This window comes from Pinus tabuliformis, chromosome 7 (assembly GCF_031772625.1).
Source record: "Pinus tabuliformis cultivar Carrire ecotype Pingquan chromosome 7, CPIR1, whole genome shotgun sequence".
NCBI lineage: Eukaryota > Viridiplantae > Streptophyta > Pinopsida > Pinales > Pinaceae > Pinus > Pinus tabuliformis.
Window position 1 is genome coordinate 657,043,875 of NC_142293.1, and position 23,120 is coordinate 657,066,994.

At 40.0% G+C, this 23,120-nt stretch overlaps 1 protein-coding gene across 1 annotated transcript; it reads left to right on the plus strand.

The window, feature by feature from the left end:
* Nucleotides 1-9,354: 9,354 nt before the first annotated feature.
* Nucleotides 9,355-14,637, plus strand: LOC149249143 (uncharacterized). Its single transcript, XM_089452124.1, has 3 exons — nt 9,355-10,236; nt 10,948-12,999; nt 13,087-14,637. Exons 1-3 carry the CDS (start codon nt 9,355-9,357, stop codon nt 14,635-14,637), a joined length of 4,485 nt encoding a protein of 1,494 aa, XP_089308250.1.
* Nucleotides 14,638-23,120: the final 8,483 nt, after the last annotated feature.

Here is a 23,120-nt window from a genome sequence, read left to right on the forward strand (position 1 = left end):
GGTCAGAGCATTCCTCATATTTATGCAGTTGTTGTAACGGCTACAACCATCCTCCAAAATTTTGCCTTAGCTTCATTTTGGAGCCTCCATACCAGCCATCCTTGCAACATGTCTTGCACTGTCAATTACATAGGCTTCAGTGTTTTTTTAGCAGCTTGCGAGCCTGTGCATGATTGTTTGATGCATGCCCCTCACAGGCTACCGCTTCGGACTTGGGCCAACTGCTGGCTGAGCAACTCCCTCAAAAACTTACGCAATTCTAGAGAGGAACTAGCCTTCCCTCCAGAAATTACACAAATCTGTTGGGCAACCTGTTGGGCCTAGAAATTGCGCAAAACAGTCAAACAAATTTCCTCAAGAAAATTGTGCAGTATAGCCCAGCAGTGTAGGTCAGCCTAGAAATTGCACAATTCTGGGTAGTAGTCAGCTGCTCCTCCCAGAGATTGTGGAATCCCTTTCGATAGTTAGCCCAACTCCTCACAGAAATTGCACAAAAATCTCTCTCTGTCAAGTAGGTTGTTGCATGTGCCCTTAGGTTAATCGATTCCACCCAAGACCCAACAACTTGACTTACATGCATGGGCTTATTTTTCTCGAAATAGACAAAAGAAACATGAAAAAAGCATCCCTAGATTTTAGCCATCTATGTTTAGCAGTTGAAGGTTACTTGCAAATATTGTTTCAGAAACTTTCCTCCAAGTGTCACTTTTTCCTAGATTTGTGGCATGTGCATCAAAAGCCTCAAACTTTTTTATTCGTTGCTTCAGAGCTCATTCTTCACATCAATCTTGGATCTTTGACATCCCACAATACATCCAGGAGTCTTCGGCACATCTAGCTTAGCTATTTCTCGGTAAGTCCGCTTTACTTGTCTTTTGCAGCATTTTTGTTACTTTTTATGTTTTGGCTTGTGTGAGTGATGCTTTCTTGATTTTTGTGAACGATCATTGTCGTTTGCATGCATGTTAGCCTGTACGAGCATTGTTTTAGTTTTCGTTTGCATCTCACTGCTATCACATGCATGACACTATTTGTGCGAATGGTCGCCAATTCAACGACTCACTTCACACACACACATGTTTTTCCCGTTTTCTGAATATTGAATTTGTTGTTTTCATGCATGATCATTCACCTCTACTTACGCTTAGTATCGCCATGCATTCACAGCTTCATATGCTTTCAGTTTCCTGTCAGCAGGTCTGAGCAACCTTGGGCCAGACTCTGCCTTGCCCTGACAGCATTGTGCAACTCTGATAGGGAAGGATCTACCTTCCTCCCAGAAAATGCGCAAATCTATCTAGACAGTGTCCTCCAGTCTTGCTATGCACAATTCTGAGAGGCACTGTCTACTGGCCCAGAAAATTGCGCAATGCAGTCCCTGGGCTTGCATCACTTGTCGACTGATAGTGCGCAATGTGCAATCCCAATACCCAGTAGGCCAGTATGGATTGTGAATTGTACAATTCCAGCAGTCAACCAGCCTCCTGACAGTCCAAGCTTCATTTTGCACAGTTTCGGCAGTGAGTCTCCCGACCTCCTAGTGAAAATTACGCAATCCTTGCCAACAATTCCCAGGGTATGTTGCATGTCACTCCTCAAGTTTGCTTTAGTTTTAAATGACATATTTCTTGCCATGCATGTCACCATGTCTCCGAATATAGCAAGTGTTCGTTCGTCTCTTAGCAGTTTAGGATCAATGGCCTCCAAGAGAGCAGGGTCAAAGGACACCAACGGAAGCACAACTGGAGATGTAGTTGATCGAGTGTTTATGAGTTTGCTGATTTATCAAGATACCAAGCTGATTGTAGACAAAGAAATCAAGTTGAAATGGTAGGAGATCAATGATACATTCTCAGGCACATTTGGGGAAGATCTTGAAGATCACAAAGTCTAGGTTAAAACTCACAAGTCCGGCTTGTACTAGATTGCATGTAGGTATCTCACGTTCCCATGCGCAGATGATATATTGGATCATCTCTCACATTGACCCCGAGACAATGGTATTGAGCAATGTCAGTGGGACAAAGATTGCTACCTTAAGGGCACAGGACTATCAGAAGATGTACCTCTTGCCGAAGCCAGTGATCACCATGGAGACACCCTTCAGCATACCCAGCAACAATGCCAACTCCATGGATATCTTGAAGAACTAGGTGAAGGAGCCAGCCAAATTTAAGATGACACCCAACCAAATTTACAAGACGAAGATACTGTGGAAGGCGTATCAGTACTTGATCATTTTTTCATGTCGCTTGTATGGCCAAGAGAGCATGAAGACCTTCCCATAGAGTTGGGTGATCGCGTCGGAGCAACTGGCCAGTGAAGGTAAAGCATGCAACTAGTCCAACATATTGGCTCACAGGCTGAAGGAAAAGGTAACAGTAGCTCGACAATGCCCAAAGGTCAACAAGAAGAAATTCACATGTCCAGATACATCTTGGATGCAATCTGTGCCCATCGGGAATTCCCATGCATGAAGTGGGCATACACGTCAGTGAAAACCTTTGTGAACACTTATTGCAAATTGTTTTCCGAATGCAGCTTCCGCGGAGTCATCATGCAGTTGTCAAACCATTTTTTCACCCCAATGTACAAGATGATATTTGAACAAGATCCACCTTGCATGTTGAAGGCACCAATGGAGGCATTGATCGACATAGCTGATTGGCACACCTCACCTTTTGGCACCTTCATATGGCTGTACAGTGCGGAGAAGCCTCCCCATGTTTTGCCGAAGTTTTCCATGGATGGCCCCGTCATGCAAGAAGTGCCATATCACATATCAGCAGAACTGTCAGCTAGAATTCATTGGAAGAAGGAGGCACCCTGGCCCACTCTTTCATTGCGGATTGGGTTGTATGAGATACAGAATCTCAAGCATGTGAATGTCGAGACAGAAGAGTTCAAGAAATTTACTTTCGCCACTAGAAGCTTTAATCCCTATGACCCACATTGCTTTGTGAAGGTTCACTGCGCGAGACTACAATTTCCGTGGATCCATGGGCCATGTCATTGGGCTGAGGAAGACCCATGGAGATATTGTCACAGCTTCTCCAGGCCTAATGAACTGGTCGACATCGTTGTGGAATGGTTAGCGAAGCAGCGTCTAGGAGAGTACCAACAACAACAACAGAGATCAACATACCTATGCATGACAAAGGAAAGAGAAAGATTGTCAACATCATAGAGACAGAACAAAGGTACAAGTTCAAAGAAGACCCACTTTTGGAGAAATCACCTTTGGCGATAGAGACAAAGAGGAAACAATGCGACAAGAGGACCGTGCAAATGTAGAGAGAAAAACAGAGGATGGAGGAAACAGTGAAGGAGTTGCAAGAGTTGAAGGAGAACTCCAGAAGGAACAGGAGCTACACAGACAGGAGAAGGAAGCGTAGTAGGTATAGGTACATCAAGGGGCGCAACATGTACAAATTGACAAAATTACACCTGTTGTACCTATGAGATGATAATGGTCAATTGATCATGCCAGAGAATCTAAGATATTTGTTTTGGGGTTTTGGTTTTTATGGAGGAACAATACATAGAACAAACAGTAAGAATGATGTATTTAACTCTTTTAGATAGCACTAATAAATAACCAAAGGTCTTCTATTTAACTTCACACAGTGATTTAAATTTATAAGGTGTGCAGAAAGAACAGTAAGGAGATATGATTGCTTTAAATTTCAGACAGAAAGATAAATCATCATAAGTGGGAAAAATTTGTCAAATGTTCAAAAGTTAAACAAAACATGCTTTAAAATTACATAAGATACTGACAATTTTATGATTTAGAGGGAGCCTTTCAAACAGACAGTCCAATATCTCAATCTCTTTATGATAATAACTTTAGAAGGAATTTTAAGAATAATTGTAACAAAATTATTCTCACCTGATATCTCTGTAAAACTTAAGCATATGCAGAATTAATAGAATGAATGAAACACATGAAAAACTTACAGAAGAAAATGAAATTGTATGATACCAAATTCAGAATCCTTTGCTTTATTATCAGTGATCTAGAAAAAGCTTGTACATCAATGCTTTACAAAATTGCTTATGGAAAGGTACCACCCTTTAATAACTCATAGAAGAGAGTTATTTATACTAGTTTAGATAGTAAACAAAATATCCTAAAATGATTACAAAACAAGCTGAAAGAAAATAGGAAAATAAAATTGTTGAATGATGTGTCCCTATTTTGTAGGAAGTTGTTGATGACTGTTCCTTCAAAATTTATTGTGTTGTCTTCTTGTTGGAATGGAAAGTTAATCAATTGTTTCACACAATTGATCCCACCTCTTCTCACTCGGTATCTTTAGATTTACCATCCTTCTAAATATTTCATCAACTTCAGTATATCTTTCAAAATTGGGTTTAATGAGAAAAAGATGTCCAACTTCATATTTAATTGTGAGGTTAGGGCTCGAAACTTCCAAAAACTCTTTGCCAGTAATCTGTCTTTTTATCCTTACAAATTGACTATTGTCTGCTACAATAGTATATAATCTTTCACAGTAATCCTCCAATTTTACTAGCTGATCATTTGATGACACTAACTCTGGTAAACCTTTCTTATGAAACATACTGACTGTAGTGTTCAAAGCTTCACACTTTGTTTTCAATTGAGTTAATAGATTTTTCTTCATTAAGACATTATTTATCTCCAAAATAGTAGTTGTCCTATCTAGAATATTTTTCTCTTCTAACTGTTGCCTAGTTTTAGAGTTAGTACCTTGATCATCCATGCTACTTCTTTGGGTTTTGTGCCCAATTTTGCCTCTTGATTATCTATCTCTGTCTTGCATCTAGCAATCAATTCTTGCTACTAAAAAATAATTTGAATAGATGGCCATATTTCTGTTATGGAGTGGCTGATATCTAACCAGATGTCCTCTTTGGCCTGTGCCAAAGTGTTTGCCATTAGAGTTTTACTCTCTAATTGTTTGACCCTTTGTTCTAACCTGTGTGATTTTTTCATTTCTTCTACATACAAGGTATCATTCTTTATGTTCTGTGACTCCAGGGCTTGGAACTTCTGATGTAACTTTTCATTATGTAGTTTTTGTGCCTGTAACTCCTGTGATATCCTTGTTGTTTAAATTGTTGTTGAAGATGAAGCAATGTTAGTAGAATATGAGCTTGGCTCTCTACTTGCTATGGGAATTGCTGTCACTGAGGTCATGACAAGATGTGATGCCTCTTTTTCCTTGAGCAATCGTTCTATTTTCTCTTCTATTTTCTTGATCTGTATGTTTTGCTCAATAATGAGCTTCAACATATCCTCCCTGTATTGTTCATTTTCTGCCATCTTTTTGGTTTGGGGATCCTTAGTTGAAGGCGGTTTCAATTGTTTCTTCAAAGTTGTTATCTCTATATTCTTCTTCTGGAGTATTCTTCAATTGCTTTACAATATTGGGGATCCAATTTTGATAATAATATCTTCTAAAGACTTTAATTTGTTATCTTTAGCTAAAGATGACAATTTTTCAATCTTAAGTTGTGACTGCACATTTGACAAGGCAGTTCTGAGCTTTGAAAGAGACATGGCAGTTGTAGTCATTGTTGAAAATAACATTTCCCCTGATTGCCTATGCAAATCCATTTGGTCAATAGGATGTATCTGGTTTACATCAAACGAAAATATGGTCTTCTTGTAATCTGTTGTAGATTTGGGAAATGGAATTTGAGCTTGCAAAAATTCCATTTGCATCCTTCCTCTTTCACTGTCAAAGGCAGAGAGAAGTTTGTGCTGAGAAGTGGATGTCTACTTCCAAAACTGACTATACACTTGTGATTTAAGACTTTCATTTTTCTATTTGATTTCCAAAAATGTTGAGAAGATATTAGTATCTTTTGCTGAGCTGGTCTTAGTTGACTGAATAATCTCCATTGGTTGAGTTGAAGAAAGAGTTGAATAAGTATAAGGAGGTTTGGGATAAATGGTCACTACTAATGAAACATCTTCCAATTCTCCAAGATCAATTATTTCTGGTGGCTTGCTCCCTATTGATAGTGACAATCCTGTATTCAATTTCTTTTGTAGTATATAGTACTCTTTAACTGATTCTGTAGCTGACTCAGTTTCCTCTCTGACTCTTTTGTGTTGAGTACTTTGAGTGTCTAGAGTCTTTACCTATGGAGTGGATATAAGTTGTTCATCCGCTTCTGTGAGAGTTCCTTCAGACCACTGCTCATGCTTCATAAAATTATCCAATTCAGGCCTCGGAGTATGGTTGTAAGGTGTTTCCTTCAACTGAATTCTTTGGGCTAAAATGATCCCAAAAGGATCATACGACTAGGTGAATATTGGCTGGACATTCATACTCTTCAATAATTTGTCTGCCTCTGTACCTGTAGACTTAGTATTACAGATAAATGTTCCTACCTTGACCTTGAGCTTGAACCATGACTTTTTCTTGCTTGAGTCAAAATGGACTTCATCCATATTTATCATATGCCCGATGTATTCCAGTGAGAATATCCTCATTGACATATACTTAGGCAGTTTGTATGGAGCCAACTCACTGCCATATATCCTAATCTCAGTGTAGTTCTGGTAGAGGTACGAGTCACTAGTCTTGGTCTTCTCCGATAAGTGCAATGTCTTCTTAATCTCTTCTCCAATTCTGGGCTCTTCCTTGCTATTAAGTAATTGAAGAACTGGATGTACAAAAGAATGTATAAACTGAGAGAAAGTAAACTTTGATGATGTTGCTTTCACTATCTCTGTCAAGTGAATCACTGATTGATTCCCTCCCCGCTCATCTTGTCTGTTAAGGTGAATGGGAAATGAATCTCCCCGCTGAAACAAAATCAAATGAATTATGACTAAGCTATATCTGAAAACTCCTTGAGTGGTAAAATTCATAAATTGTTCATGTATATTATCAGCCAAAATTGGTTATGATTATACATGAAAGCAAGTTGATATTCTTTGCTGAAAATGGAAAAGAATCCAAGGATGGATTCATCAAATCATTTTCATAGCCTAGGAGGTATGATAGCAGGGAGATAATATGTCTAGTGGCTTCAGGGAACATAGAAGATGGATAAGGTGGATTTCTCTTAGGTAATTCAACGTCTTCTGGTAGAAAAAGTTCAAAGATAAGGGCTCTCTGTGGGAAAGTGAGTTTATTGTAAAGGTCCATGAGAGCTGTTGGTGAGAAAAAGCTGAGGGAGTCAGATGGAGGTATCATTAACATTTGGTTTATGCTTTGAGAAGTAATGGTGATCAGGGTTTTCCATCCTGAGTCATCACTGTTCTTTGTATAGGATCATACTTGGCTTGACACCAAGTGATTAAATCAGGGAAGTGATGAGTCTTGGGAAAGGAGTACAATGGAAAAAGTGTCTCCCAGAAATGAATGGGGTCCTCTTTATCAACATATTTATGCTTTAACCATAAATTCAATTCATGAAAATCGAATTTGCATTCATAATCAGTAGCTTTGAACATGGAGCCTACAAGGGGAAGGTGATCTAAATCAAGCAATGTTGCAGATGGATTTCCTTATTTGACAGCTTTCTATGTTTTAGCCTTGGGAGCCATTTTTTTGTGGGTGATGGATTTGGAAACTGCTTTAATTAAAATATGGATGAAAAGGGAAAATACGCAGAGCAAAAAAGGCTTTAGGTGATAGGACGGAAGTAGAAAAGTGGTAAAATGTGGAGCCATGGGGTATTTATAAATGAAATCGGTCTTAATTTTCCATTTAAATATAGTTGTAGGTGATTAATTTGCAGAGGAGCTAGAATTAAAGTTTAACGCAAGATTAAATGGTTAACTGAGGCTGGTAATGGCTTTGGAGTGTAGGGCGCAATGACTTTGCATCGTGGCGAGTGGTGAATGGGTGAGATATAACAGACTAGCGACGTGGAGGGTTGTGAATGGAGGAAGGGATAATGAGTCTATGACATGGCGCGAGAACAAGGTCAACAATTGGATGGAGGAAAACCACTGGTAGGATTTCGAGGGGTGGGGAGGGTGGTGGGGTGGTTTTCGGTTTTGAGCTTTGTGGGCTCGAAATGCTACGGGAATGCCACGTAGTAAAAAATGGCAGGCATTAAAACTGCTTTTCGGTCCCCCGCCCCCCCTCTCGCGTTAAAGAGAAGCATTCGAAGGGGGGCTGAAAAGCTTCCTTCGCCAATGATCCAAGCAGAGTGAATCCTATCCATTGAAAGGTGCTCAATGGTTATTCGGTGCTTGATTTGACTTTTTGTTTTTTCCGCCATTTACAAAAACATCATATTTATTGACTATTTGCAAAGTGATGATGTTTATTATAATAATTTAAACCCTGATTAAGGATTTAAACATTATTTTTAAACTAAACAACAATTTTAAAGGCGCGTTTGAACTAGCAGCCTTAATTAATTTTTCTAAAGCAAATAATTTCTTTTATTGCTTATCTAACAATTTTTATTTTCCTGAATGCTCTTAGTAACTTTACGAGGTTAATGAATAAATGTCACTAGAGGGAGGCGGGAGATGGAGTCTGCGGCTCGTGACAGTTATGGTTAGGGTTCCGGTCTCGCGCCTGCAGCTCACTGCGCCCGTACCCGGTTAACTCATCCGGTACCCGCTCCTACTTCTCCGTCGCGCCTACGACTCTAATACCATACGCTTTTTTCCGCAGCTGCTGCCTTTTGCTGCAACCTGTTATCCCACTGTTCGATGCCCCCCTACCGTTACGATTCACTGCCGATAACCGCATCTCACCCGGATTACCTGTGCTCCGAGGTTTACTCCGTTTCGAGGATCCGCTAGCTGGAACCATGGAGGACCTAGAAGCTGTCGATTACTCTGAAGATCCGCTGAGCGGGGTCTCCATCTGGCGTACCCCCTCTTTCAGCTCACCAGGTATGTATCTCCCGGCACCCTCGAATGATTTTGCTGTTTTCTCTGCCGGAGACTCCCCGCAACCTCCCGTTATTCTCCCGGATATTCCCCCCACTTGGCCTGCTCTGTCTACTCCCCCCCTCTCGCCGGCCTCCCTAGGGTTTGTAGCGGGTTGCCTAAACCCTAACCCTAGTTCCTCTCATACTGTCGCGTATCAATGGCCCTTCCCTGATCCCGTTCCATCATCGAATCCTGTCCCCTTCACCGGTGCTCTTTCAGGTTGTTTCACCGCTATCCCCCCGTTATCAGACCCCCTCCCCATCTCTGGGCCTCTCCCCCCTCCCCCCGCATCCATTGCTGACCCTCCCCTTAGTCTTCCCCCCCCCCCTGTTACTTCCCCCCCCTTGCCTCCTCCACCGAGATCCGGTACGGGAAAAAAACCCCGTTGCTTCAAATCCAGAGAGGCGGACACCTTCCTCCGGCTCGAAGAGGACATACAGTGGAGCGACATCATGGAATTTGCTGACAGGGTTCTGGTGGGTCGCATCAGAGGCCGAAATTACTCGGCTGCACGTTTAAAGGCTTGGGCTACAGAAGTTTGGGGACAACACTTGGTTGACATTCCCTTCGTGCAAACCTTTGTGAGGGGATGGTTTGCATTACGTTTCGCACGCGCTGATCACACTAATTGGGTACTCTCCTCTTACTGGCATTTTGAGCATGCTCCAGTACTTCTGAAGCGCTGGACTCCCATGTTCGATCCGGCTACGAAACAGATCGGAATTGGCCCCACTTGGATCAGACTACCAGGCCTACCTCTGCAATATTGGTCCGAAGACATTTTTCGTAGAATTGGCAATGCAATTGGGAGCTACATGGATTATGATAAGTCATATCTCCACACAGGAATGATGGCATACGCGCGGATCCTCATCAATCTGGATACCAGGGGGGGGCTTCTGGAATATATTACTATACAATGGAGGGACTTCTCCAGGAAGCAGATCATTGACTATGAGGGTATCCCTTACAGATGTCGCCGTTGTCACAAGGTTGGTCACCTCTACCGTGACTGTCCACTACTGAGAAAAGGGCCGGTACCAGCTCAGGGTGCAGCTCAGGATCGCCCCTCCCCACCACCTTATCAAGCACCGTCTGCGGTCCATGCGGAGCCCCAGATACATGAAGAAGCTGCTCCTTCCAACCAGACTGGGACACTGGCGGAGGAACCAACCCGTGCATCGCCTGATCCTACCCCAGAAGCTCCTATTCCGGCGGCCGACGATACACCGGGTATGTCAGCTGTCTCATCCCCTATCATGCTCTCTTCTTTGCATAATCTGGATACATCTGAGACTCTACATCAGGCTATTATCACTACTTCTCCCGCATATGTATCCTCTTCACTACATTGCCCCATCCCCCCCCCCTCCCTGCGAGTCGCCTTGTCCACCATCTCTCCCCCCGATGGCGACCGATCCAGGAGCCGTCTCCCCGATCCCCCCTCGGTACTCCCTCCGTCCCCGGACTAAAGCAAATGGTACTGATGCTATCGGGCTAGTCATCGATCCTTCCCCCTCTCATCAGAAGCTCTCGCGAGGTCGACCTTCGCGCCTTACTAAAGCTAGACATGCGGCTGATACAGAAGTCGCTCTTGGTCATCAACAGACCATCTTCAGGGCCCTTAGAGCAAAAAGCCCTGTATCTCATCCGACATGAAGATCCTATCCTACAATTGCAGAGGGTTCGCTAGTACACCCAAAAAACTAGCCCTCCGGAGACTTCTCTCCCTTTCTCTTTCGGACATCATCTTTTTGCAAGAAACGCTCTGTAATGCAGACTCCCTCATCCCAACCCTCGAGGCCTAGCTACCCAACTGGACCTTCCACGCCATCGATGCATCTGGAAGATCTGGGGGTCTGGCTATTGGGATCAACAACAGAGCGCTGAGAATAATAAACACCTGGGGTGGCAGAGGGTTCATAGGCATCGATGCCTATGTACAGTCTATGGAAACAGTGCTCAGACTCATCAATGTATATGGCCCTTGCTCTGAGAGAGCGACCTACTGGCACTCTCTCTTGAACTCTACTCTCTTACAACAGGATAACATTATCCTGGGAGGGGACTTGAATTTCACAATGGGATTCTGTGAAACATGGGGGCATGCTGCCAGGATTGACCCATTCTCGGATACCATATCCACCCTACTGGAGGAGCACCACTGGATCGATACCCCCATGACAAAATTGCAATACACATGGACCAACAACAGGAGTGGTGAACAGAGCCTGGCCAGAAGACTCGATAGATTCCTTATTAAAGAATCCCTCCACAACAGGATTGCTCGTATAAGGCAATGGGTGGGAACTGGGGGCATATCTGACCACAGACCAATATATTTGGAATTCTCAGACATTCATAACAAGATCAAAAGCCCATTCAAGTTCAACTCCTCCTGGTTGAAAGACCCATCCTATATTCAGATGGTCACAGATTACTGGCAGAGCCACCCCATCGAGGAGGAGGAACACTTCGTTGAGGGATTCATCAGGAAATTATCAGAGCTCAAAAGGATCTCTAAGGTCTGGGCACACCAAAAGAGACTCCGTGACGATCATGCCTTGCGGGAGGCTGAGGACTTCATTGCTGCTCATGAAGAAGAGGATGGAGGCATTTTTCCCACCCAGGAAAGAAAAGACTTATATATGTCACACATTCATAAGAGATCCCAGATTCTGAAGGACAGAGAGGAAAGCTGGAGACTCCGCAGCCGAGCCATTTGGCTCACTGAAGGAGATGACAACACCCGATTCTATCATAGATTCGCCAATGGGAGAAAGGCTATCAACACTATATGGGAACTGAAAGACGAACAGGATCGTGTGGTCACCACCCAGAGGCATCTATCTAAGCTCGCCACTGACCACTTCAGGAACATTTATAAAGCTCCCCGGGAAGCAAACATACTTGAAATCATGAGAGTGGTTGAGAAATTCCCCAGATTTGTCGATCTGGGGGAACAGGATGAACTCACAAAGGAAGTGACATTAGCTGAGCTAGAAGCAACTATCAAATGGTTCAAAAAGGATAAAAGTCCAAGCCCTGATGGTTGGACCATTGAATTCTACATTGCCTTCTTCGACTTGCTGGCCAATGACCTATTGAAAGTCATTGAATTGAGTAGACAATCGGGCAGGATCTCCACAGCCATCAAATCCACCTTCATCGCCCTTATCCCCAAAGCTGATCAGCCTGCTACCTTCAATGACTTCCGTCCCATCTCTCTCTGCAATTGTCTCTATAAGATTATTGCAAAGATTATAGCCAACCGTCTGAAGCCTATATTATCTCGACACATCTCATCTGAACAATTTGCCTTCCTTGAACATCGCCAGATTCACGAAGCTATTGCCACTGCTCAGGAACTCCTTCACTCCCTCCATACTAAAAATCTCAAAGGACTGATCCTCAAAGTCGACCTCACTAAAGCATTTGATAGAGTAAACTGGTTATATATTAGATTACTCTTGACACACCTTGGCTTTCCTTTCCCCTTTATTAAATGGGTCATGTGCTGCATTACTGAGGTTGCCTACAGTGTTCTTCTCAATGGAGAGGCCACTCCCTTCTTCACTTCAGAAAGAGGTCTCAGACAGGGTTGCCCCCTCTCCCCTCTTCTTTTCCTCCTGATTATGGAAGGCTTGAGTCGACTGATCTTATCTGCCAAAGATAGACTACAGCTCTCGGGTATTTGCATATCCAATGACTTTCATCTCACACACCTACTGTTTGTAGATGACATTCTCATTTTCCTCAACGGTGGTCTGCGTGACACCACTACACTTCACAATATTTTTCTACTATTTCAACTTGCTACGGGTATGTTGGTCAATGAAGGCAAATCCACCATTACGGCTGTGGGTTATTCTCTACACGAAACTACTTTCGCATCCCAGCGATTCCCCTTCACCTCATCCAAGCTTGCTGAGGGCATCAAGTACTTGGGGTACAGGCTAAAACCCCTCGGATACAAGATTGCAGATTGGACTTGGCTTCTTGCAAAGGTGGAAAAGAGACTCCATATCTGGTATCATAAATACCTCTCTAGAGCTGGGCGCCTCACTCTCATTAAAGCTATCATCGAAGCCATGCCAGTATACTGGATGACACTGGCCTGGATACCCCGTGGAGTACTCAACAGACTATAGAGCATATGCACCAGATTCTTATGGAATGGTTAGCAACCTGGGAGAATATTCGCCTGGGTGAAATGGGACACCATTGCCAGTCCTAAGCGATGGGGTGGTTGGGGTATCAAGCGCCTCGATCTATTTGCAAAAGCCCTTGCTGCAAAACTAGGCTGGCTACTCCTCACATCAGACAGCCTCTGGTCTCGGGTGGCACAAGCCAAGTATATCAGACCCCTCCATCTCATGGACTGGTTCCGACAACATCACCGCCCTGGCCCCAACACCTCAAACATATGGAAGGCCGTTTTACTCTCTCTGCCACTTCTCAGGGAAGGTATCACTTGGCGCATCAAGAGTGGACAGGACGTGAGAATTGGAATTGATCCCTGGGTCGGATGCGGCAACCAACACAGACTCTCTGATGATCTTATCAGACACCTACATGACAGGGGAATAACTCACATTAACCATATAGGGGACAATGCTAATACTGTTTTTCTATATCAGGCCTGGCACTCACCAGCGGCCTTGGACATTCCGATACAGTGGCAACCTGAATGGATCGCATTTACCGAGGCCCTCACTCAGGCCAACATCAGATTATCTGAAGGGCCCGATGAACTCATATGGGCCATCGCTAAACACGGACATTATACTCCTAAAGAGGGATATCTGAAGCTTATGGAACCGTATAAGCCCCCGGACATCCTCCCTTATGGGAACCTGATCTGGAAGCTTCAGGCTGCGCCCCGATGCCGCTTACTAATGTGGAATATCATACATGACAAAATCCCCATGGGATCAAACCTCTTGAAGAGATCTTTCCACGGCCCCTTCAGATGCCACCTATGCTGCTGTGAAGAAGAGAGCACTGATCATCTCTTCATCCGCTACTCAGTCACACAAACGTTCTGGCACAGCATATCTGCTCATATACCCGATCACAAGGACTGGAATGGCTCCACCTGCAAGGAAGCCTGGAGCACCTGGACCAGAGACCACGCGGGAAAACTCACAAATCTTCCCCTTCTCGTCTGCTGGGCCATTTGGATTGCACGTAATCGCATCATCTTTGATAATCGACCCCCAAATTGGCCATCCATCCTGAGCCACACCATTGCTGATTTCAATTTACTGCCTTCGACAGAGAAGCACAGACCTACCCGAGCTACTGCTCCCCCCATCATCGATCGATCAAAGCCTTGGGCCTTCTTCGATGGCTCTGCCCAGAACAACGGCTGTGGTGGGGGTGCTATCTTATACCTGAACGAATCCCATTGCTTTAAGATTCAGATCAAATACCATATGGGCACAAATAACTTCTCTGAACTCAGCACAGCCAAACATATTATATATTTTGCAATACAAAAACAGTGCAGACATCTTCAACTATTTGGCGACTCTCAGATTGTTTGCAATTGGATAAATTCTACAGCTCATTGTTATACTTTTTCTTTGAGAAATATCCTTGACGAAGCCAAAAGACTGATCACTTCATTTGAATCTTTTGACTGTCGTCACATCTACAGCGAGCAAAATGAAGAAGCGGACAAACTGTCAAAAGAAGCAGTGAACAACCATCTAGAACAATGGCAGATATAGGAACAGATCAATGGAACCATCCATCAATATTACCACCGGCCCTATATAGATCATAACATGAATGGGTCACCATCCCATTCATAACAATTGACATGTTTTTGTTTATCTTTTTTTGAAATATGGTTACATATGCTACTGTTTATCATGACTGTTACAGTGCTCCCTGCGTGGAGTAAGTAATTTTGATATTTAAAATTCTGTATATATATCATAGAGACTCCCTACGAGGAGATCTAGAACACTCAGGTATATTTTGATGAACTCTGGCTGGCCAAAGGCCACATATGAATATGCAACATGCATCTGCAAAATGTAATTTCTCCCTTTTTAATAGAAATTACGACTTTTTCCTAATGGAAAAAAAAAAAAAAAAAAACAATTTTTATTTTCCTTCCTTTTTTAGAGAAACCACCCTATCATTTTTTATGATAAATAATAAGAAATCCTAACATTTTTTATTTTTTATTTTGTTTTTTGGTCCATATCCTAACTTATCTTTTTAATATAGAATTTTGATTTTTTTTCAACTAATGGCTAACTTATCAAAAATAAAAGAGCTACAACATCGGCTCCAACTGGGGACTGCTTTCTCCTATAGAATGCAGAGAACTTGCAGATCCATGTGTCTTCTCCTCGGGCTATGGAGTCTTTGCTATAAAAATAATACTGACAGTTGAAAAGTAAAATAAAACTGGACTTTTTACAATGATGATAGTAAAATCTACTTTAACTTTTCAATACTAAATATAATGCTTCATAAATCTTCCATTAATAGGAAATGTGGAATATTGTCCCTCTAGAATTTGTAAGACAAAAGTGTTGTTCCCTTTTACTTTAGCAATAGCTAGAGGTCCAAACCATAGATTGTCAAACTTTCCATGTTTTCCTTTGTCTTCTCTTCTGGAATCCCATCTTAGAACCAAATCTCCCTCCTTGAAGTCCCTTTCCCTGGCTCTTCTATCAAATAGGCTCTTCATTTTATTCTGATATTTTTTCAATTTGTATTGGACTTCATCTTTGTTCTCATTTAGTTCAATGATTTGATTTATCCTCCTTGAAAAATCATCAGGTTCATCAGTTGATTCCTGCAGAAACTTTAAAACAAGGAAAGCCAAGTTGGTAGGGAAAATTGCATCTTTCCCATAAACTAATTGAAAAGGAGATTTTCCAGTAGATCTCTTTGGAGTAATCCTGTTTTCCCAGACTGCATAAATTAGATGAGTGTCCCAACTCTTTTTATGATCTGCTAAAGTTTTTCTGATAACCTTTACTAGACTTTTATTAGATGATTCTGCGAGACCATTACCTTGAGGATAATATGGAGTTGAATGGTGTAACAAAATCTGGTATTTTTGGTAAAACCCAATCATTTTAAGACTGGAAAATGTTGTGGCATTGTCAGTAACAATCTAGCTTGGGAGACCCAAACCTGGATAAAATGTTTTCTTCAATGAATTTGATCACTACTTCATCAATAGCATTTCTTACTGGAATTTCTTCCACCCATTTAGTAAAGTATTTTGTTGCAGTGAGGATCCATCTATGTTGATTTATTGAAGTGGGATGAATCTCCCCAATAAAATATAATCCCCATTGGAGAAAAGGTGTTGAGACTAGTGCTGGGATTAGTGGAAGAGATGGCAGTTTTTGCTTACTAATAAACATCTGACAAGAGACACAACTTCTAACCTTTGCTCCTACTTGTAAGAACAATGTTGTCTAATAAAATCCTGCCCTTAATATCTTATATTCTGTTGCTCTACAAGCATAATGTCCTCCAAAAAATCCTGCATGAAACCGATCAATGATCCCTTCAGTCTCTGATTCTGTTAAACATAATAACAAGATATTGAGTGGGTCTTTCCAGTACATATTTTCATTTATGATACAGTATTTGACTGCTTTCAACTTGAGAGTTTTACATTGACTTTTGGAAAATGATGCAGGACATTCAAAATGAATCAAAAAATTTACAATATCTTGATACCAATTTGACAAAAGAAATTTGTCATTAATATGTACAAAAACGGTCTATTCTGAAGGTAAAGGTTCTTGTGGATTCTTTTCTTTAGGATTCTAGGAAGGTTCTTGTGGATTCTCCTTGTTCAAATTTTGGGAAGGTTCTTGTGGATTCTCCCCTTCTGCATAGACAGAAGGTTCTTGTGGATTCTTCTCATTTGAATTTTGGGAAGGTTCTCGTGGATTCTCCCCTGGTATTTCCAAAACAGAGTTGATGCCTAGCACTTTACAATTGGACTTAGCTAGAAGCTTAGCTAGTCCTTGACCCTTTATTAGCTTTGAGGTTTTGATAGTTAGATCATACTCCATAATTTGAGTGATCCATCTATCCCTCCTCCCATCAGTATCTGGTTGGGTGAGAACAATTTTAATAGCATTGTTGGGAACATAGGCTATGATGGTTGAATGTAGAACATACATTCTGAAAGATTTCAAAGACTAGACTAGTGCATAAGCCCACTTCTCAATTATGTCATATTTGGGCTCAACATCTCTCATGACTTTGCTACAAAAGGCTATAGGTTGGTCATGGGAATCTTCATTCTTTTGTAGTAAAACATTAACAAGGGTTGTTTCATAGGCAAAGGAAAAGATATTGAATGGTTTGGTATAATTAGGATTGGCCAAGGTTGGAGCTTCAAAAATAGCTTTCTTGATTTGATCAAATGCATGTCTAGAAGAGACAATCCATTTAACTTCATGACCCTTCTTAAGCATATCAGTTATATCTTTGACAATTTCAACATAATTAGGTATGAATCTTCTTAAACAGTTGATTTTACCAAGAAAAGCCCGAACTTCCTTTTCATTTCTTGGTAATGATAATGTCTGAATGGATGATACTCTGTTTGGATCAATGACTACCCCATTTTTATAAATTATATGGCTGAGCAATTTCCCTTCTGTGATAACAAATAGAGACTTCTTTGGTTTCAACGACATTCTAAATTTCCTACATCTTTCAAAAACCTTCATCAAGTGCTTTAAATGTTTTTTATCAGAATTAGAAAAGAATGTAATATCATCAAGATAAATAACAAGAAATTTATTTACCTGGCCTACAAAGGCTATATCCATAGCTCTCTGGAATGTAGCTCCTGCATTTGTCAAACTGAAGGGCATCCTAACATACATGAAATTACCCTAAGGTGTTGTGAAGGCAATCTTTTCCCTATCATCCTTGTCAACCATAATCTGATTATAACCAGAAAAACCATCTAACATAGAAAGTTTGTTAGCTCCAGAAACTTGTTGAAGTAACTGACCCATTTTAGGTAAGAAATAGTTATCCTTTAGTGATCCTTTATTTAATTTTCTAAAATAAGCATAGAGTCTAATTTCACCATTAAATTTCCTGACATGTACTAGGTTGGCAATGTAATTAGAATATCTTAGTGGAAGAATAATTTGTGCATCTAACATTTTCTTAAGCTCTTTCTCGATAGTTGGTAGAAGAACTGGGTTAATTCTTATGAGTTTTTGCTGGTAGGGTTTAGCTTCAGTTTTTAATGGGATCTTATGTTCAATGAGGGATGTGTCAGAAGTTTTAAGATCAGAATAAGACAAAGAAAAAACATCTTTGTATTTTTTAAGTAACTTAAGATATTCATTTTAAACTTCTGGGGTTAAAGATGTAGAGATTTTTTTATTTTGCACAGGTTCTTGGGTTCCAATATTGATTTTTTCAATATCATCTTCAGGAGAAATGGATGGAGGGTTTCGAGGAACATCATTATAATCGAATAATTTCTCTAAAGGAATTAACCCTTTAGGAATGAAGTTGTTTGATAATTGTATGATGTCATGGTCTGCAATCTTGCAGTTTAGTTTTGGATCATCATTAGCTTGATGATTACTAATGTCAAGATTGTCTTCATCAATTTGTAGAAGAGAAAATTCACCTACAAGTTGAAGGAAAGATTTTAGTTGTTCATCATCCTCAAATACCTGCCAATGATTTTGTTTATTTGGTATAGATGGCCTATATTTGGCCTGGATTTGGTATAACACTTGTGTTTTATCAGAATCTTAAATGAACTCGCAGAGACAACCAATGAATTTGCATGTATATTTTCATTTCTAGGGACATAAGTTATATTGAAGGCATCAAATAAATTTTCAATGGAATCCCAAACCTCATTTCGATAAGACCTAAGCCTAGGATGTTTTGTTTGGTGAATATTTCTAACTTGTCTTACAATGAGTTCGAAGTCAGTGAAAACACCTAGGTTATCTACCTTTAAACTATTGGCTAACTATAGTCCTAGAAGGAAAGCCTCATATACTACTACATTATTGATAACTTCAAAATCAAGTTTACATGATTGTGTAATGTCTTCCTTTTCTGGTGAGATTAGTACTACCCTAGCCCCTGCTCTATATTTTGTACAAGAACCATCAGAGAACAACTTCCACACATCAATTTGATTTGATATAGGGTTTTCAACTACATCTTCAATTTTTACTTGAGATTCATGTATTTGATTTGAAGAGAGTTGAAAGAAGCCAAAATCTTGATCAATAGCATAGATGGGGTGGTTCTTTGGTTGATCTATTTTTCATACAGTGTGCACAAATCTAACTTCTCTATACAACCTAAGTTGTTCTCCCCCATAAACTGGAATAGTGGCATAAGAAATGTCCATCTGAAGAGTTCCCCCTAATTTGGCACAACAAGACCTTGAAAGGAGCATTCCAAATTTGGGAGGGATATCAGTGACAACTATATCTAATACTATACTCTTTACTGGGATTTGGGTAAGAGTGACTACTAAATCCTTGATCAATCCTAGACAAGGTACCCTCTTGGAATTAAAGGTGTATAAATCATGATAGGACCTAGTTAGGTCAAGATTTAAATGATCCATGATGGTTTTTGGCATGAGATTATGTGATCCTCTAGAATCTAGCATAGAGGTGTATAACATATAATCATTTGCCTTTAATGTAACATAGAAAGGGGGTACTATTTCATCTATCATATCTGAGCTAGGACCAAACATAACTACTGGTTTTTCATCCTGAAGGCTAATGACATCGCTTTCAGCATCAACAGAGGTGTTTTGTATCCATTTGGAAACTTGATTTTTATATCTAGGGTTTTTTGAAAGTTTTGAAAGTGGTATAGGGATCTTAACTCTTTCTAACTCCTTTTCAACATTGAATGTAGTTAAAACAGTTTTATCAATTTGAGCTATATCAGTTGACTGATTTAATGGTCAAATAGTAGTTGTCTGCGTTTCAATAGCTTTGGTATGAGGTTCAATTATTGGAGGTTCCTTAGGAGGTCTTCTAGGGCCAGGTCTAGGTCTGAGATCATATCTTTTGTTTAGCTCTGCAATTAGGAATTCAGAGAAGGCATGGTATTTGGAAACCTGTGAGGATTCTTGATCTTCTTGAACTTGTTTATTCTATGAAAGAGGAACAATAGTGGTGTGACCAGAAGAGGTATCCATATTGTTAATGTCTTCAATGATAGTCATGGTATTGTCATTAGGTTGTTGATCATCTATCAACAAAGGAGTTGGAACCTGTTGATCATTACTAGGTCTTTGAAGAATTTGTAGTTGTGGAGTTCTTTTGTATTGACCTTGATTCTGATTTTGAGGTCGAGTGACTGTCTGTTGAACTATTCTGGGTTTAGTTTCAATCTTAGAAATTCTATTTGATAGGTTTCTAAGAAGTGAAGTGATCTCACCAATTTTGGAATCTTCATTTTTCATTTTTGAAGAAGTAGAGGCCTCTTGACTAGATTTAAGCTTTCTTTGGGCCTTTTCCTCTTTGGCTTTTAAGGTGGCCGAGGTAGCCCTATTTGCTTCCACCTCTATTTCATTAGTCTGCATGTCTTCAAGAGTCCTAGAAGTTCTTTCTCTTAACGTTACAACAAAATCATCTTCAGAGGCTTTTGAAAACCTAGATTTGGCTGCTGCTACAGGGGGTTTGCAATCAGGGGGCATATTATGGTAAAGTTTGTTGAACCTTTTAATAAAATCAACTACAAGTTCACCAAAGTTTCGTTTTAGTTCTTCAAACTCAGTTAAAAATTAAAGAGCATATTTCTTCACACCCCATTGGTTTTTGAATATATTTTTTAACTCCTCCCAAGACCTAATGGAATTTGCAGGTAACTGCCTAAACTAGGTTCTCACATTTCCCTCAAGAGATTGGACAAACAACCTCATATAAATATTTTCTTGTTCTATGTTCATATTATCTGCAAAATCTAGAAATGCTTGAAGATGGTCCTCAACTGAGGAACCAGTTTCTCCATTATACCTAGGAAGGTGTTTTAAATATCCAAGAGGGAATGCATCAAGGTTTTGAGGAAAAACTAAAGCTGCATATCTAGCCTGTATAATAGGTTGGAATGTCATAGTAGAAGATGGTGTATGAGATGTTTGTGTGGATGATGAAGAAGAAAAAGAAGAAGATGGTGATAGAGAAGGTGTATATCTGTGTGGAGGTGAAAAAGGAGGAGATCTCCTAAATGATTTTAAGGGAGTCATAATAACTAGCTTCTGAACCTATGAGTGAATGTCCTCTTTTGTTTCAAAGAGTGGGTTTGAGTCTACAGAGAAGGTTTCTTCATTTTGTTTAGAAGTAGAAGGGAATGGATAGGTAATGGGGGATATGAAGTTTGTAGGTTTGTATTTAGGTAAATGAACACCCAATTTAGCCTCAGATTTAGGTGATCCTAATGGTAGTGTGGGTTCTTGACATGTTTCAAGTGAGTGAATAAGGAAAGTTGATTTAAAAACAACTCCCCTATCTAAAAGTTTAGAAACCCTAGGTGATAATTGTATCTAATTTGGATTGGATGGAATGTTGCTAAAGTGATCTGATGACAATATATCTTCAGACTGCAGGGCTGAAGAAGAAGAAGATGGTTGAAGTCTTCTTTTGGAATTGGCCCTTCTCAAAAGTTTTTCTGGATTTGACATAGGACTAATTGTGTTAGATTCATAATGGCATCTAGTGTGCTTAAAAGGTGCCAGTTTGGCACAATGGAGTCACCAGGTGAAGAATTTTGACCTATCTAGACCTTTAGTCAACTTTAAAGGAATAGGATTTATATCATTGTCCTAGGAAAACTAATCAAATTCAAGTCCCCGACAATGGCGCCAGATTGATGTTGTACCTCTGAGATGATAGTGGTCAATGGATCATGCTAGAGCATCTAAGATATTTGTTTAGGGGTTTTGGTTTTGGTTTTTATGGAGGACCAATACATAGAACAAATTGTAAGAATGATGTATTTAACTCTTTTATATAGTACTAATAAATAACCAAAGGGATGCTATTTAACTTCACACAGTGATTTCAATTTATAAGGTGTACAGAAATAGTAGTAAGGAGATATGATTGCTTTAAATTTTAGACAGAAAGATAAATCATCATAAGTGGGAAAACCTTTGTCCAATGTTCAAAAGTTAAACAAAACATGCTTTAAAATTACATAAGATACTGACAATTTTATGATTTAGAGGGAGCCTTTCAGATAGATAGTCCAATATCTCAATCTCTTTATGATAATAACTTCAGAAGGAATTTTAAGAATAACTCTAACACATTAATTCTCACCCGATATCTCTGTAAAACTTAAGCATATGAAGAATTAATAGAATGAATGAAACACACGAAAAACTTACAGAAGAAACCGAAACTGTATGATACCAAATTCAGAATCCTTTGCTTTATTATCAGTGATCTAGAAAAGGCTTGTACATCAATGCTTTACAAAATTTCTTATGGAAAGGTACCACCCTTTAATAACTCATAGAAGAGAGTTATTTATACTAGTTTAGATAGTAAACAAAATATCCTAAACTGATTACAAAATAGGCTGAAAGAAAATAGGAAAAGAAAACTGTTGAATGATGTGTCCCTATTTTGTAGGAAGTTGTTGATGATTGTTCCTTCAAATTCTGTTGTGCTATCTTCTTGTTGGAATGGAAAGTTAATCAATTGTTTCACACAATTGATCCCACCTCTTCTCACTCGGTATCTCCAGATTTACCATCCTTCTAAATATCTCATCAACTTCGGTATATCTTTCAAAATTGGGTTTAGTGAGAAAAATATGTCCAACTTCATATTTAATTGTGAGGTCAGGGCTCAAAGCTTCCAAAAACTCTTTGCTAGTAATCCATCCTTTTATCCCTGCAAATTGAATGTTGTCTGCTACAATAGTATATAATCTTTCACAATAATCCTCCAATTTTACTAGTTGATCATTTGATGACACTAACTCTGGTAAACCTTTCTTATGCAACATATTGAATTTAGAATGAAACCTTCTGACTACAGTGTTCAAAGCTTCACACTTTGTTTTCAGCTGAGTTAATATATTTTTCTTCATTAGGACTTTCTTAATCTGCAAAATAGTAGTTGTCCTATCTAGAATATTTATATCTTCTAACTATTGCCTAGTTTTAGAGTTTAGTACCTTGATCATCCCTGCTTCT

Coding starts and splice junctions, on each gene's coding strand:
- LOC149249143 (XM_089452124.1), top strand. CDS start 9,355: ATGGAATTTGCTGACAGGGTTCTGGTGGGTCGCATCAGAGGCCGAAAT. Junction 10,237..10,947: donor TCACTACTTCTCCCGCATAT/GTATCCTCTTCA, acceptor CTCTTACAACAG/GATAACATTATCCTGGGAGG. Junction 13,000..13,086: donor CTATCATCGAAGCCATGCCA/GTATACTGGATG, acceptor TGGAATGGTTAG/CAACCTGGGAGAATATTCGC.